The sequence below is a fragment of the Cucurbita pepo genome, chromosome LG02 (genome assembly GCF_002806865.2).
Source record: "Cucurbita pepo subsp. pepo cultivar mu-cu-16 chromosome LG02, ASM280686v2, whole genome shotgun sequence".
NCBI lineage: Eukaryota > Viridiplantae > Streptophyta > Magnoliopsida > Cucurbitales > Cucurbitaceae > Cucurbita > Cucurbita pepo.
Genome location: NC_036639.1, coordinates 9418369 through 9434209, shown reverse-complemented (window position 1 = coordinate 9434209; position 15841 = coordinate 9418369). Strand labels below are relative to the sequence as shown.

At 35.3% G+C, this 15841-nt stretch overlaps 1 protein-coding gene across 1 annotated transcript; it reads left to right on the top strand.

The window, feature by feature from the left end:
• The first annotated feature begins 11542 nt into the window (after positions 1 to 11542).
• On the top strand, positions 11543 to 12816 carry LOC111788821 (transcription factor MYB8-like). The gene is made up of 3 exons (XM_023669353.1): positions 11543 to 11752; positions 11836 to 11965; positions 12070 to 12816. The coding sequence occupies exons 1-3, from the start codon at positions 11620 to 11622 to the stop codon at positions 12635 to 12637; spliced, it is 831 nt and encodes a 276-aa protein (XP_023525121.1). The 5' UTR covers positions 11543 to 11619; the 3' UTR covers positions 12638 to 12816.
• The last annotated feature ends 3025 nt before the right edge of the window (positions 12817 to 15841 follow it).

Below are 15841 nucleotides of genomic sequence, written 5' to 3'. Positions count from 1 at the left end.
AGCAAGATTTTTCTTAAAACCAGGAACATGATAAATGTCCTTGAGTAGAACACTCCCATCATTCAAATCTCCTTCTTTCATCACAGGATGCATTGAATTATTAGCTGTCACAATGATCTTCTTTTGACAATGTGGACGAACATCTGATAGAAGAGTTTTGTTTCTAGTTGCATGATGAGAACAACCAGAATTGACAATCCATTCTTCATTGTAGTCTATAAAGGCATGAGCATCTGCAGAGACATCATGTTGATGTACAACTGAAGTCACATTTGTTGTTTGGTTAAGAATCTCAATAGTTAAACAGTGTTTCAAAAATGGATATGAAGAACTTTTACTTTCATATACAACATTTGCTTCTGATTCTTGCATTTTGACTCTGTAATTTAGCTTAATATGGCCTGACTTTTTGCAACGATCACACACCACTTTCACCTAACAATCTTGTTCACCTAACAATCTTGTTGAAGATGACCAGGTTTTTCACACTTGTAACAAGCTTTAAATGGCTTCTTTGACGACTCCTCACTCATGAATTGATTCTCATTGCTTGATGAAGACTTTGAATGAAAATTATGTCTTCCTTGATCTTTGACATACAACACATCTTCTGACTTTGGAGAAAGCTTGTTGTTGCTAGTCATTTGCTTAATTAAAGCTTTCTGATTAGAAAGCAAATTCTCCATGTCAATAATTGTAGGCGGATTTGCCCACACTTGTATTGAGGTAACAAAGAGCATAAAGTCTTTTCGTAATCCACGAATAAGATAATTCTGAAATTTTGTTAAAATCTAAGGATAAAACGCTTGAATACCGATTTGTGAAAACGCTTGAATACCGATTTGTGAAAATACTATTTGCGTATTTGTGAAGGAGATGTCGAGACAAATAACTCTGATTGTATAAAAAACCTTTATTATTGATCTGTATTTCTTTGCCCTCTGTATTTTTGCTCGAACTTGAAGAAGGATAAGTCATTTATACATTTTCTATTACTAATAATAGGGTGAGAGAAACTAAACCCCTATTATCATNTTCCTAACCTAACCAATTGAATAGAATTGACGTTAAGTTTATTTAAAACAAAAACTAAGCTTAAGAGCATTTAAGTTTATTCCAACAGATTTTTCACTCTCAAGAAATATTCTTAACCCAAAAATTACCTTGAGTTAGCACAGCAAGTTCATTCTTTAGAAATTGCAATCGAGCGGTATGTTTCGTAGTGAATAGCTTTTAAAGTGTTTCCTACACTTGCTTTGGTGACTTTAAATCACGAACATGATCAATATATTCCTTGCTAATCAAAGTTCGCAAGGTAAATAAAGCTTTTCCACATTTGATCTTCAATTTTCGGCGTAATTCAGCATTTTGTGGAGTATCTGCTGGAATTTCTGTGTCATCACCTTCCATTAAATCCCAATCTTGCCCCCGTAGATAAACTTCCATATATAACTTCCAATAATTATAACTATTGCCAACAAACTTTTTCATAGCTATAACCATAAAAGCACTCCCACCATTCATCTCGTTGAGTAATAATATCAAACCCTTGATTACCAATTTGGCTTTGATACCAACAGACATGATACATAACATTCAAAAGTGTGAATAAATTTGAAATTATTATTACTCAAACAAGACATTACAGAGAAAACTGAAATATGAAGTGTTGTAGTGTAGATATATTTTACTAATAATAAAACTTCTATTTAAACTGAAATAACTCTTATAAAGACTCAACTGATTGCACACCGACTCCTAATAAAAATGAACAACTTGACTAATTCAAACAAGCAATAAGTTGCACTAAATTACGACAAGAAACATAGAAAAAAAAAACGAGAGAGAGAGAGAGAGAGAGAGAGAGAGAAAGAGAGAGAAATACGAAAATACTCCAACTAGCCCAACTAGAGAAACTCGATGTCAAAACTGTTGAAAATAAAAGTTCGCTCTGATACTAATTTGTTAAATAACACTCACAAAGTTGTGGAGGAAATGTGGAGAGGGGAGAGACAAGGAGGCAAAGAATTCTAACAAGCCATTCTCTCTCTCTACACCTTCAACTTTCTTCACAAGTTGAGAGATTACCTTCTCATTCTCTTCCTTCTCCTGTTTGAGATGGGAGGAACTCTCACTTAGCTCACCAATTTCCTTCTCTCTAACCTTTCAGATTACCTTCCCATCCCATTCTCTTCCTTCTCCTCTTTGAGATAGGAGGAACTCTCACTTAGCTCAGCAATTTCCTTCTCTAACCTTTCAACCTTTATTTCTTTGAGATAGGAGGAACTCTCACTTTGCTCATCAATTTCCTTCTCTAACCTTTCAACCTTTATTTCTAACTCTTTCTTTTCTTCTTCCATTTTCTCTTCCATTCTCATCCTCAAGTTGCCTTTCTGGCCATTGAAGCTCTCTCTCTTCGAGCTCGGGCTCTCTGTTATTCGGTTGTTCATCTTTCTTCGATTTTCTCGTATTCGCTATCAGGATTTCGACATCGTCTTTCACGCCGTAGAATCCTTTTGTGTTCAGCTCTTCATTTTGCGCCATCAAGAGAATGCCTCCGTTTGTTGCGACATTCAAGGCTAGGTTGATCGTTTCTTTTACCTTTTCCTCGGCTCGACAATCTCTTGCATAATGACCCATTCTGCCACAATTGTAACATTTGTCGGAGTTACAATTATTTGCATAGTGGCCATATTTTTGACATTTGTAACACTGGATGTTGGAATTATATCCTTTACCGCGTCCTTGATTGCGTCCTCTTCCACGTCAATTTGCTTGGCTCGACTGTCTCTTCTCCTTATAGATGTCTTCATTTCTGCTGTCTTGACTTCCTTGACCATTTCTGCGACTTCCTCGACCTCTACCTTGAATATTTTGAGAGTAGAGTTCCTTTTCATCCTTTATTGATGCCTTAGTCTGAAGCACTTGATCGAGTGTCTCCTCCTTCTTTTTCTTACGTTGCTCGTGTGCCTCGAGAGAACCGACAAGCTCATCGACCGTGAACTTCGCTAGGTCCTTTAACTCTTTTATAGCACATACAACATTCTCAAAGTTGTTGGTTAACAACCTCAAGATCTTCTCCACAGCCCGTGTCTCGGGTAATATTTCTTCGTTTCGATTTAGTTGATTTGTCACGGTATGTACGCGCGTAATGTAGTCAGATACATTTTCTAACTCATTCATCTTCATGCTCTCCAACTCGCCACGCATTGTTTGGAGACGCACTTGCTTGACTCAGTCGGTTCCTTTGAACACCTTTTCTAAAGTGTCCCACGCTTCTTTTGAAATAGTTGCCCTTGCAATCTTCTCAAAGTCCGACTCGTAAACAGCCCAAAACAACATGTATAATGCTGCCTTATCCCTTGATCGCAATTCTTTTAGTGCCTTGTTTTGCGCCGCCGTATAACCCGTGGTATCCTTTGGTTCTTCGAAACCTTCTTCGACCACCTCCCATGCATCTTGAGAACCAAGAAGAGCTTTCATTTGAATGCTCCAATTCTTGTAGTTCACCTTCGTTAATCGTGGTAGCGGCATTTGTCCCATCATATTCGCCATCGACTCTGATACCAATTTGTTGAAAATAAAAACTAGCTTTGATACAAATTGGTTAAAATAACACTCACTAAACTGTGAATGAGATGTCCAAAGGGGAGAGACAAGAACAAAGAATTCTATGAATAGTCTTTTTTCTACTGCCATGTACTTAAATGACACAATTTCTCTTTCTACTTTTTCTTCTCCCTCGCTCTACTTTTTACCATGCAAAACAAACTAATTTATAGATTTTTGTGGAGGCTAAATTGACTATTACATGTGCCATCACATGTGCCATCACTTTTTACTAAACAATTCCCACCATTATAAAACCGACAATTCCCACCATTATAAAACCGACAATTCCCACCATTATAAAACTGACTAAAATTAACAAAAAATAAAAAAATAAAACTACCCCGCCCTCCAACGCAACAAAAGAGTCCACTGACGTCTAGCACATACACAAGAGGTCCATTGCTTAAAGCTAAGAAGTGGGGTGTGGCCTTCACTATAAGAGGGAGGCCATCATTCCATTTTAGCATCTCACTTGAACGGTTTGAACCAGTTGGAGAATACACTTTCTGACGGCTCAAGGGTAGCATTTTGGGTAATTCGACTTGGGTCTGATATGCTCGGACCCTTTTCTCCTAGTTTCAATTCTTTGAAAGAGTTTAAGGTTAATACGACTACCTTTTATTGTCATGGATTTATGAAGTATTGTCGTTGCCTCCTCTGTCACCACGTCTGTGACCATGCCCACGACCTTTACTTTTCTTATTGTGGCTAGAATAAGTCACATCTTTTATTTTCGTCTGTGTGAGCCACTCCTCATGGGTGAGTTAGAGATGTCTCTCCTCCTCTCTATCATCGTAGCCATGAATTCTCTCTTGAGGACCTTAAAACAACCAACGATCTCCGCAACCGACATGTTCTTGAAGTTTCCAAACTGCTCGATGGAGGTAACAATCTGCATGAATCTTGGGGGACAGCTCGAAGGAACTTCTTGATGTCGGAGATCACTCCACCTTGTCGCCTAACGTACAGATTGCGGTGACGTTCGTCGTCAACTTCATCTCAAAGTCATCTATTGACTCACTATCCTTCACGGATAGCCTCGAACACACTCTTCAAAGTTTGCACCTTTGCTTCCTTGACTCATTCTGCACCCACATGCATTGTTTGCAATAGTTCCTAAACTACTCGATGGAGGAAATAATCTGCATGGCCCATTCCACACGCTTTGTGCCTACAAATTAACACGCATTTTTATCGACCATGTTGCGTAGTTACTCTTCACGAGTAATGGGTACTGTTGCGTTACACTCCCCTCCTTTCCACTCCTTATCGTTGTCAGATCCTCCGATGACTTTGTGAGATGATGACGTTTGTTTCGGCATCCTTACTCTAATATAAGATGTTAGATATTACCTACAGTCGAAATATATTGAACGGAAGAACCTTAAGCACTATACTTTTCAATTCTCTTTGTCGTTGTCAATAAAGCATACGTTTGAAAACTATGTATAGAGGAGAAAATATTAATCAATTTCTTAAACTTTTTCCACAAGGTAGTAACTACTTACAACAAAAAAAACCTACCATTTTTTCTAAACTTGTTCAAAGTTAATAACGACCCACAAGGATACTAAAATTGTACCAAGTTAATAATTTCTCCTCTAAGTCAAGCTTATTGACTCACGTAACTTAACTTTCAATGCATCATTTCATGTATTTTGAAGATGAGAATCTAACGACCGTGTGCTACATCAAACATTTACTATAGTTTTGATTCATTATTTCATAAAGTAGTTCACTGATCGTGTCTTGCACGTTATACCGACATTTTCCCATTAATATTCGGTAACAAACTTGCATACAGATGACAAAACTACACAAAACAAACACAAGACATGCTTCACCACAACGATCTAAAAGGGAATGGAAATGAAAAAGCCCAATGAATCGTTGCATATACAAAATAAAAAACTCAACATTTGGATGTCAAATGAGTTGAAGATATTATTGTTTTTACTTATCCACAATGTTTCTGTCGCTCATAGTAGCAGGTGCTCTATGTTCAACCATTTTGTTGTCTTAGCTGTCTCTTAGCTAAACCCACATGGTCAACAACCATTAAAGTATAACACATGATGATGAACCTGTTTTCTTTTCATTTTATTTATTTATTTATTTTTGTCTTATGAGTTTGACAAGGTGGAAAATAAATTAAATCACAGACCAATCAGAGTTCATCGCCTCATAAGCTTACAAGTGTTCACACAAGTCAAATTAATGATTATTCTTGCATTTAATATGAATGGTCACCCACGTATCCCCATAATCAACCCTTGAGAATTACTTAGAATATAGGGAAAAGATTGAACCTTTTAAAGTTGAAACTCTTAATGTCATTTATATTTCATTACATATTAATAGTTTAATGTGGTTGAAGTTTATATTGTATTATAAGAGCTCATGTGTGAGACAAGTGTTATAAAATTTTGAAAATCGATTAAATTTTGGGTTTTATTCGTAAATTAGAATCTTGACTTCATTTAAATTTATTTTTGTATCCTATGAATTGGAGAACACCTCGATCGTATGATTAGAGTAGAAAGTCTAAGTTCAAACTTCCTATAATGCTGAACCTTGTGTTAGATCTGAGCTAAGTAAGAAATTGTGAGCTAAACTCAAATAATGTCGTTTTTGTATCATTTCACATCAATAGCTTAGTGTTATAATTTTTCGACTAACATATTAAGAAAGATTAGATGCATTATAATCTATGAACTTAAACGTTTCAATATGATAGTAATTTGAAACTTCGATAGGGTATAAACTTTAGGTAGGCTTCCAGTATTGGGCAAAACGAAGAACGTGGAGATCTAAAATGTGCACATTGGGAAAGTCGAGTTGGGTTGAAAATGTATTTGGTGAGAGATTTTTTTTTTTTTTGAAGTAAGTTGGACAAAAATTGGAAAGAAAGATGAAGGGTAATTTGTTTGTTTGTTTGTATGTATTTGAAAGTTTGTGAGGCACATAACGAAGGGATGAGATGGAAAGGCAACCAAACATAGGTATCCAAAACCTAAAAGTTAGGGATTTTGCAATGAGGACAAAAATGACCGACCTTGCCAGTTGCACCTACCTATTTTGCAAACATACCCCTCTTATTTCACCTCTTTTGTTTTCTTTCATCATTTTTTTTTTCATTGCCCTTTTGTGTTCCTTCCCTTCTATCTATAGAGATGTCTACAGGGCGAGGTAGAGATGAGAGGGTAAATGCAAACCTATTAGCGCAGATGTCCCTAGTTCTGCCACCTATTTCATTTTTCATTTATTTTTTAGGATCGAGGTGAGAATTCTAAACGACCAATTTGTAGGAATTGAGTTTTCCATGATTAAGTTTAAAATCTTTTATTTTTCAATATAATGTTTATTTTTAAGAAAATCATAATAAATCAATATATTTAGTAAGTAAACATATATGTAAGGTTTGGGCTGTTATAAATGGTATCAGAGCAAGACACCAGGCGATGTGTCAGCGAAGAGGCTGAACCCGTAAGGGGGGTGGACATTAGGCGGTGTGCGAGCGAGGACGCTAGACCTCAAAGGGGGTGGATTGGGGGTCCTATATTGATTGGAGAGGGGAACAAGTGCCAGCGAGGATGCTGCGCACCGAAGGGGGGTGGATTGTGAGATCCCACATCGGTTGGAGAAGAGAACAAAATATTTTTTTATAATTGTATAACGTGTTTTAAAAACCTTGAGGGGAAACCTGCGAAAGAAAGTCCAAAGATGACAATATCTGATATGAACCAAGAGACATCATTCATACAATATACTTCAATGAAGATGTGAAGAAAATGTTGTCAAAATTATCAAAAAGAGGTTGCAATTCATATCACATTGAAGAGGAATGAAGTTTGATGGTTATAAATTTTGGGTGGGTTACAATATAGAGTAATTTAGAGTTATTGTATTTTAAGACTTGTTATTTAATTTCGGTTACATTTACATAATGGCTAATTATGGCCATAAAGTAGGAATGTTACAACTCTTGGAATACCTTTAGTAGTTTCATTTTTTAGGCTATATAAAGCCATGTATGTTGTATTTGTAAGGTAGACTTGGAAAATATAGAAAGAAGCATTTGTGCTTTTCTTTAGCCAATGGCTAAGTTTCTTTGCAATTCTATGTAGTTTAGATTGCATGTAGAATCATTCAAGCTCGACATGATCAATCTTGCTTGTGGAGTGATTCGAATCTCAAACAAGTGTTTGAGATATTTGATCAACAAGAATCATTGAAGCTAGACATGATCGATCTTGCTTCTGGAGTGATTCGAATCTCAAACAATGTTCTTGCCTTGAGATATTCGATCAACAAGGTAATCCGAATCTTATTCCCCTTGTATTGATTTCCTTATCTTATCAATATCTATTGGCGGTGGACTTGTGCTGTTATAAATGGTATCAGAGCCAGACACCAGGCGATGTGCCAGCGAGGAGGGGTGAACACTAGGCGGTCTGTCAGTGAGGACGCTAGGCCTCGAAGGGGAGTGGATTGAAGGGTCCCACATCAATTGGAGAGGAGATCGAGTGCCAGCGATGACATTGGGCTCCGAAGGGGGTGGATTGTAAGATCCCATATCGATTGAAGAGAGGAATGAAACATTCTTTATAATTGTGTCACGTGTTTTAAAAACCTTGAGGGGAAACCTAGAAGGGAAAAGCCAAAGAGAACAATATCTGCCAGTGGTAGGCTTGTGCTGTTATAAATGGTATTAGAGCCAGACACTAGGCGATGTGTCAGCAAGGAGGCTGAACCTCGAAGGGGGGTAGACACTAGGTCGTGCCAGCGAGGATGCTAGGCCTCGAAAGGGGGTGAATTAGGCAGTCTCACATCGATTGGAGAGGGGAATGACTGCCAGCAAGGACGTTGGGCCACGAAATAGGTGAATTGTGAGATCCCACATCAATTGGAGAGGAGAACAAAACATTCTTTATAATTGTATGACACATTTTAAAAACAGTGAGGGAAAACTCAGAAGTGAAAACCAAGAGAGAACAATATCTGCTCGTTGTGAGCTTGTGCTCTTATAAATGGTATTAGAGCCTGACATTGGGCAATGTGCTAGCAAGAAGGCTAAGCTTTGAAAGGGGGTGGACATTAGGCAATGGCCAACGAGGACGTTGGGCCCCCACTAGGCAGTGTGCCAGCAAGGATGATAGGCTCCAAAGGGGGTGGATTAAGGAGAGAGGACGTAGGGCCCAAAAGGGAATGAATTGTGAGATCTCATATCGAAGAGGGGAACATAACATATTTTAGAATTGTCTGATCTGTTTTAAAATTTTTGAGAGGAAGTCCATACGAGGAAGCCTAAAGAAATGTTAGTGGTAGGCTTGAGATGTTATACCTCCCTGTGAAATCTTGGTACCCAGATGATCCCTAATAACTAAAACAGTATATTTTAACATACTCTAGGTCTAAAATTGGGTTAAATTATAAATTACTTCTCCAAAATTTTTGAATTTTTTTTATTACATCCTTAAATTATTTAAAATAATATTGATTGAATATTGTTTTTTGTTTTTTATTTTGGTGGAATTGGAAGTAGATATGAATGTTGAATGAACCTAGTGATTGATTGTGTCACTTTTGGGGCTTTGTTGATGGTTCTAGTATCTCCATTCTTAATTGTTAGTACCATTTACCTAAACATCATACTCATCCGAACCCTAAACCTTCAAACCATTTTCAATCTCTTTTCTTATTCACTTCAAAAAAAAAAAACAACCACTAAACACCAACACATTCCTCACCAAACACACTACTTTTTTATCTCAACCTACTTTTTCTTCCTTTTCAAATTCAAATTCCCATTTGCATCACTTCAGTAATTTCCTTTAGTTTAATCTAAACTTATTTCAAAAGTTGCCTTCTCGTCTTTTGGAAATGTGATTATTATTCAAAATTACATCGTCTTATAGAAACGTATCTCATACTGCATGTAGCCTACACTATTTCTTCTCATATGATACGAGGACTATCTATAATAGTAAAAAATATAAACGAACAGCCACAAATGATATCTCTCTGAAAACATGGTGAAAATTGAAGAGTATTTGCTCTGTAATGGAACTAACAAAATTTTTAGTCGTAATTATACACTTTCAGAATAGGAATGTCCTAAGAAGAAAAATGCACCCGATCTCATATCATACAAGAACTAATTGTTAGTAAGAACTGTTACTCTTTAAGAGGTATATGAATAAACCCTGATCACTTCTAAATAAGAGCGATCCTAAGGATGGTTTAAAAGGACTTCAAGACAAGTGAAGTGGAAAACACGATCATCTTATATGAGCAATACACGAAAATATAATGTTATTAGTTATCAAGTTTTGATTTCGAATCTTAGATCGGTTCATAAGCATAAGACGTTTTAAGAAACATAAACTATCGTACTCTCAAACAACTAAAGAATATGCTCTCGATACGATAAATTAAAACTATTTAGGAAAAGAAGCAATCATTTATGAAAAACTATAATGTTTTTGAAGCAATATGACAAATTCATAAAAGACAAACTCTTTTGATTAACATTAATTTGAAATTACATAATATATGAATGAAATTGAATTGATTTGTATGAGACAATTGAATCTAAGCTGTTCATTTCATTCAAAGAATTAAATTGGATTCATATGTTGGTTGGGCAGTCACTTTTATACACACACCTCCAATTCCTACAATAAGTTAAAAACATCCAAATTACTGTTGTAATTTCAAATCTATGAATCTCCACCTTTCATTTATTATAGATATAAAATTGACTTTTATGTTTTATTAAACTCGAAACTGATTATGTTCGTGTTCGAGGATCATTAGACATTGTTGTAAAGTTCGAGACCAAATAGACACGAATATAAAAGTTTAAAGATTAAAGATGTAATTTAACCTTGAGCTGTACTCATAATGACGCATGAGAACTACCAATTTGAGCATGACTCAGCTATTAAGATATCTATTTTTTAACGTTAAAAGTTTAAATTCCTATTCCGATGGCTTACGAATGAGAAACCTTAACACAATGGTTGAAAAATAAGAACTCTTTCTTTGTCGAGTGATAACCCCGAAAAATCCACCTAAAAGCAATGATCTTCAAGATTTTTACTTCAAAAACGACAAATTTTTTAATAATATAATAATTTCCATCTAACTTGGAAATCACCTAAGCTTGTGTTAATTTCCTTTTATTTTTTTTTTAAAATTATTTATTTAATTTCTTTTATTTTGTTTATTATTAATTTTTAATAGTATGTCTACAATTTAAGTCATTTCTTAAATTTAGGATAATGTTATATTTTATTTTAAATATATGTTAATAATTTCTTTGTTTTGTTTTNTTTTTTTTTTTTTTTTTTTTTTTTTTCACTATAGTCCCTTACTTTTAACTATTTTAATTTATATTCAAAATTGGAGAATAATCTTATAACATGCTACTTAGTGACCACAAAAGCTTAGAAAATATATTCCTAACTTATTAAATTAATAAAATATTCGAGTATATTTCAATTATGCCCTTCGACTTCGAAAGTTTTATTTTATTTTCTTTTAAACCTCAAATTTTATTTGAAAAAATAAACTAAAAATATATATATATACTAATTGTGTAATAATTATTAGACATAAAATTAATTTTTTTCCTCTTATATTCAACTTCTTTATCCTATAATTTTGGTTGCTTTAATGATAACCCAAAATAACTTATTTTCTTACCCAACCAATTTCANAAAAAAAAAAAAAAAAAAAAAAAAAAAAAAAAAAAAAAAAAGTCCAACACTTTATGAAAGAGGAGAGAGAAGAAGGTGGGGGAAAAAAGAGCATTATGGGGTGTGGGGTTGGATTTGACCAAGTTGGTAAGATTGGTAAGATAGAAAGAGAAGTGGTTATTGGTTACACATTTCCATTACTCCTTAAAAGCTCTTCTCTCCCCCAACCCCTTCTCCCCCTCTTCTAAGCGCTTTCTTCTTCTTCTTCTTCTTCTTCTTCTTCTCCTCCTCTTCTTCTTCTTCAATGGGGCGATCCCCTTGCTGCGAGAAAGCCCACACCAACAAGGGCGCTTGGACCAAAGATGAAGACCAACGCCTTGTCGATTACATCCGCCTCCATGGCGAGGGCTGTTGGCGCACTCTCCCCAAAGCCGCTGGTATTCATTCTTATTATACCCATTTCTCCCCCTTTTTCATTCCTTCCCTTCTTTTCTCATCTGGGTTTTCCTTTGGGTTTTAGGATTGCTTCGATGTGGCAAGAGCTGCAGGCTTCGCTGGATCAACTACCTTCGCCCTGATCTCAAGCGTGGCAATTTCACCGACGAGGAAGATCAACTCATCGTTAAACTCCATAGCCTTCTCGGAAACAAGTCAGTCCCCGATTCAATTTCAAATTCCATTTCATTTTTGGTTTCTTTAATTTCATTCTCATCTGGGTTTTATTTATTTATTTATTTATTTTATTTTGGTTTAGATGGTCTGTGATTGCGGGTCGGTTGCCGGGAAGAACGGATAATGAAATCAAAAACTATTGGAATACCCACATCAAGAGAAAGCTAATCAGCCGTGGCATTGATCCACAAACTCACCGCCCTCTTAACGAATCCGCCGCCGTCTCCACCCGTTTCGGGTACCTAAATCATGAATATCCCAACACCAACAACAATTCTTCTTCTTCCTCCTCTGTTCCCGTGGCAGAGCTTCCAATTATGAAGCCAACGATCATCAACGCGCCGTCGTTGGACATCGACGAAGAAGGCAGCGGCACCACCACAGAGACAGAGCCAGCGGCGACCCATGTGAAGACAGAGGTGAATTTGGAGCTTTCAATTGGGCTACACCCATTTCAGGGAGAGACAGCCAGAGGGTCGCCAAGGAGCTCTGCAGAGTCGAGATTGCGAGAAAGAAGCCCGTATCAGTTTGGGTCACTGTGTTTGTGTTGCCAATTGGGATCGGACAACGGCGGCGAGTGTCGCCGGAATTGCCAGAATTCCAAGGGGTGGTTGTTTGGGGTCCGGCCAAATGCTCTGGGTTCTTCATAGGCACATTTTTACAAACAGCTTGTGGGGGAAGAAGAGAATAATATGAAATCTAAGTCTCCCACCACTTTGATTAGATAAAAAAATTAAATTATTGTAATGTAGATATAGATATGTAGATTAACAACATTTTTATTTACTCCAAAATTAATAAAAATTAATTAAAAAAAATTAATTTTGGGTAATTTTCCATTATAGTTAAAATCAATATGTAAATCCTCACTTGCCTATCCTCTTGGTTACTAAAAGAGGATTGATTAATTTTTTTAGATATTAATATAATGAAATTCCCCTAATTTTTATTACCTTTTTAGATATTATTTAAGAAGAAATTAATAAATAAAAAGTCAAATAAAGCGTCGTGGAAATTATTGTAATTTATGATTGCGTTTTAGAATATTAGATAATAATACAATTAAAAAAAAAAAACATAAAATTTCTCCATTTTAATACATCTTCAATTTCTAAAGATATATATATATATATATATAATGTATTTTTAAATATTTGTGTGTAATAAAATCTTAAAACTACCCACTTTTATTTTATTAATATAGTTAATGGGTTTAAAACGTTATAATTGCAATTAAAAAAAAAATTAACTTAGACAAAAGCTGGAAACATCTGTATTGACTATTTAACTTTAAATATTAAATAAACTAAAAAAACATGGTCTAATTAAGTTTAATATTAAATAATTTATGAAAATAATTATTGGTTAACCTAATTTATTACTAATTATTAACCTCTTTTATAAATTTAAATTTCTTACTTCTATTTTAAATAACTAGAATAAATATATATATATATATATATATATATATATGAGGTAAATAATAAAGGAGAGAAAAAGAGGCATTTTAGGTAGAGGTATTCGAATGACTCAAAAGACTCGATCAATCCAACCCAACACAATCTAACCTGTACGATTTAATAAGAGTCGTTTAAGTTGAAAAAATTTACAATCCGAACCATTAGGTTGGGTCTAAAAAAATATCCTAACTCGACCAAACTTAAACCAACCCACGAACACTCTTCACAGCTCGAAAGAATTGAATAAACCCATGTAATTTTAAAACACATATTTTTGTTTGTTTTATTTAAATGGCATAATATTCTATTAATTAGGTATAATATGCCTCTCAATCTAAATTCCCTTTCACCTACTCCAAATTATATCAATTCTCATTTCAATTTTACNTTCCATTTTTTTTTTTTTTTTTTGGAGAACGAAACACCCTTTGTAAGGGTGTAGAAACTTCTCCATAGAAGACGCATTTTAAACCCTTAAGGGGAAGCCCGAAAAGGAAAATCCAAAGAGGACTATATCTACTAGTGGTGGGTTTGGACCATTACAAATGGTATCAGAGCCAGACACCGGGCGATGAGCCAACAAGAAGGCTGTTCCCTGAAAGGGGTAGATACGAGGCGGTGTGCCAACAAGAACGCTGAGCCTCGAAGTGGGGTGGATTTGGTGGATCTCCCACATTGATTGGAGAAAGAAATGAGTGTCAGCAAAGACGCTGGGCGATTTACCAGCGAGAAGGCTGTTCCTCGAAGAGGGTGGATTTTGTAGGGGTCCCACATCGATTAGAGAAAGGAACGAGAGTCAGCGATGACGCTAGGCCCTAAATAGATTGGAGCAAACAATATCTACTAGCGGTGAACTAGGATTCGTTACATAAAATATCTTCTTCATCAGTCGAGAATTAACCATAAAATATCTAAATTATAAGTATACATCTTGATTTATAGGCTGAAGAAGTTAGGGTTTGAATGGGAGCAAGTTGAGAGAGTTGCACAAGTGGGTGGAGGTTGGGAATTTATTAGGCTATGACTTTTGGTCATCTTCATTCATTTAACCATGGATGGGTACTCAATTCACAACATAGATGCACCAAAAACACACATATTTTTTAAATTTCAAATATAAACTAACATCAAAGACTACACTATCAATTAATTTGAATATCAAAGATCAAAGCATGAATGCTTGCAACAAAGAAATTAATTTTTGCACCTACTTACCAATTACTTTACCCTCAACTTCAAAGCACTCTCATTCAATCATCACCTACTACGCTTCGAGCCACCTTTATGTTAAATGCCCAACTTCAAACTTCTCTCACATAGTTCACGTATGTGCACATAAACTTACTAGGCGGGCTCGTATACATATCCCTTAACTAGGACTAACGTACACTTATATTGTCGAAAACCAATAAAAAGAAATGAGGGTGTATCATATCATAGAATACGTGTTCATACAAAAGCACACTGGAGAAATATTCCATTATCGTGACATACAACATGCATAAGGTCTCACATTTTTAAATCAGAGTACGTACTTCCATACTGACATAACCTAAATATGAGACAAACGTATGTGGGCATGACATTAATTTAGTTTTATTATACACAACTCATCAAGTGTCTCGTAGAACATTCATGGTATCATAACATACATGGATTGACATACCGGAAGTACATGCATAAACATCATATAAGTACTAACATGTAGATAAGTTGCATAGTACGTATTATTCATACAATATACAATTAATCCAACCTAGCCCTAGACATTCAAATAGTAAGCTCATTTGTAGGCCTAAGTCGGAATCGCCAATTTCTTGTGTTGATGTTTGTTGGGTCCCGCTTTCGAGATCTAAGTATAACTATGGTATTCCATGACATCATAATTAAAATATCTCTAAGAAATTAAATCACCTAACTCCCTTAATTAATCCAATTTGGTTCCAAATATTTTAAACTCCTAAATAGTAGTTATAATGACCTCAAACCTTCCAACTATGTCAAAAACCGCCAAATAGTCGAGCCAAGCCAAAGCCAATAAGGAGATGAGAAAATGGCTCGAATCTGCACAAAAAGGGAAGTAGTTGGACTTAGTTCTAAAGTGCTTAGTTTCTATTATACTTTCAACTACTAATCATCACGGTCCTAGAGTGCTTAGTCTACTAAAAACACTCTGACCAAAGTCAGATGGAATGGACCTAGCTCTAGTACCCTATTTTAAAAGGTTCCTAGACTAGTTTATATAAGTGTGTATCTCGATCATAGTAGGTTAATATTACATTTTCCTAGACTAGTATTATTTAAATGATTAAATATTACATTTTCGTTCATATATGGTAGATTCAAAATATTAAAGATAAATCAATATACAGGTATCAATATCGAAAACAACGT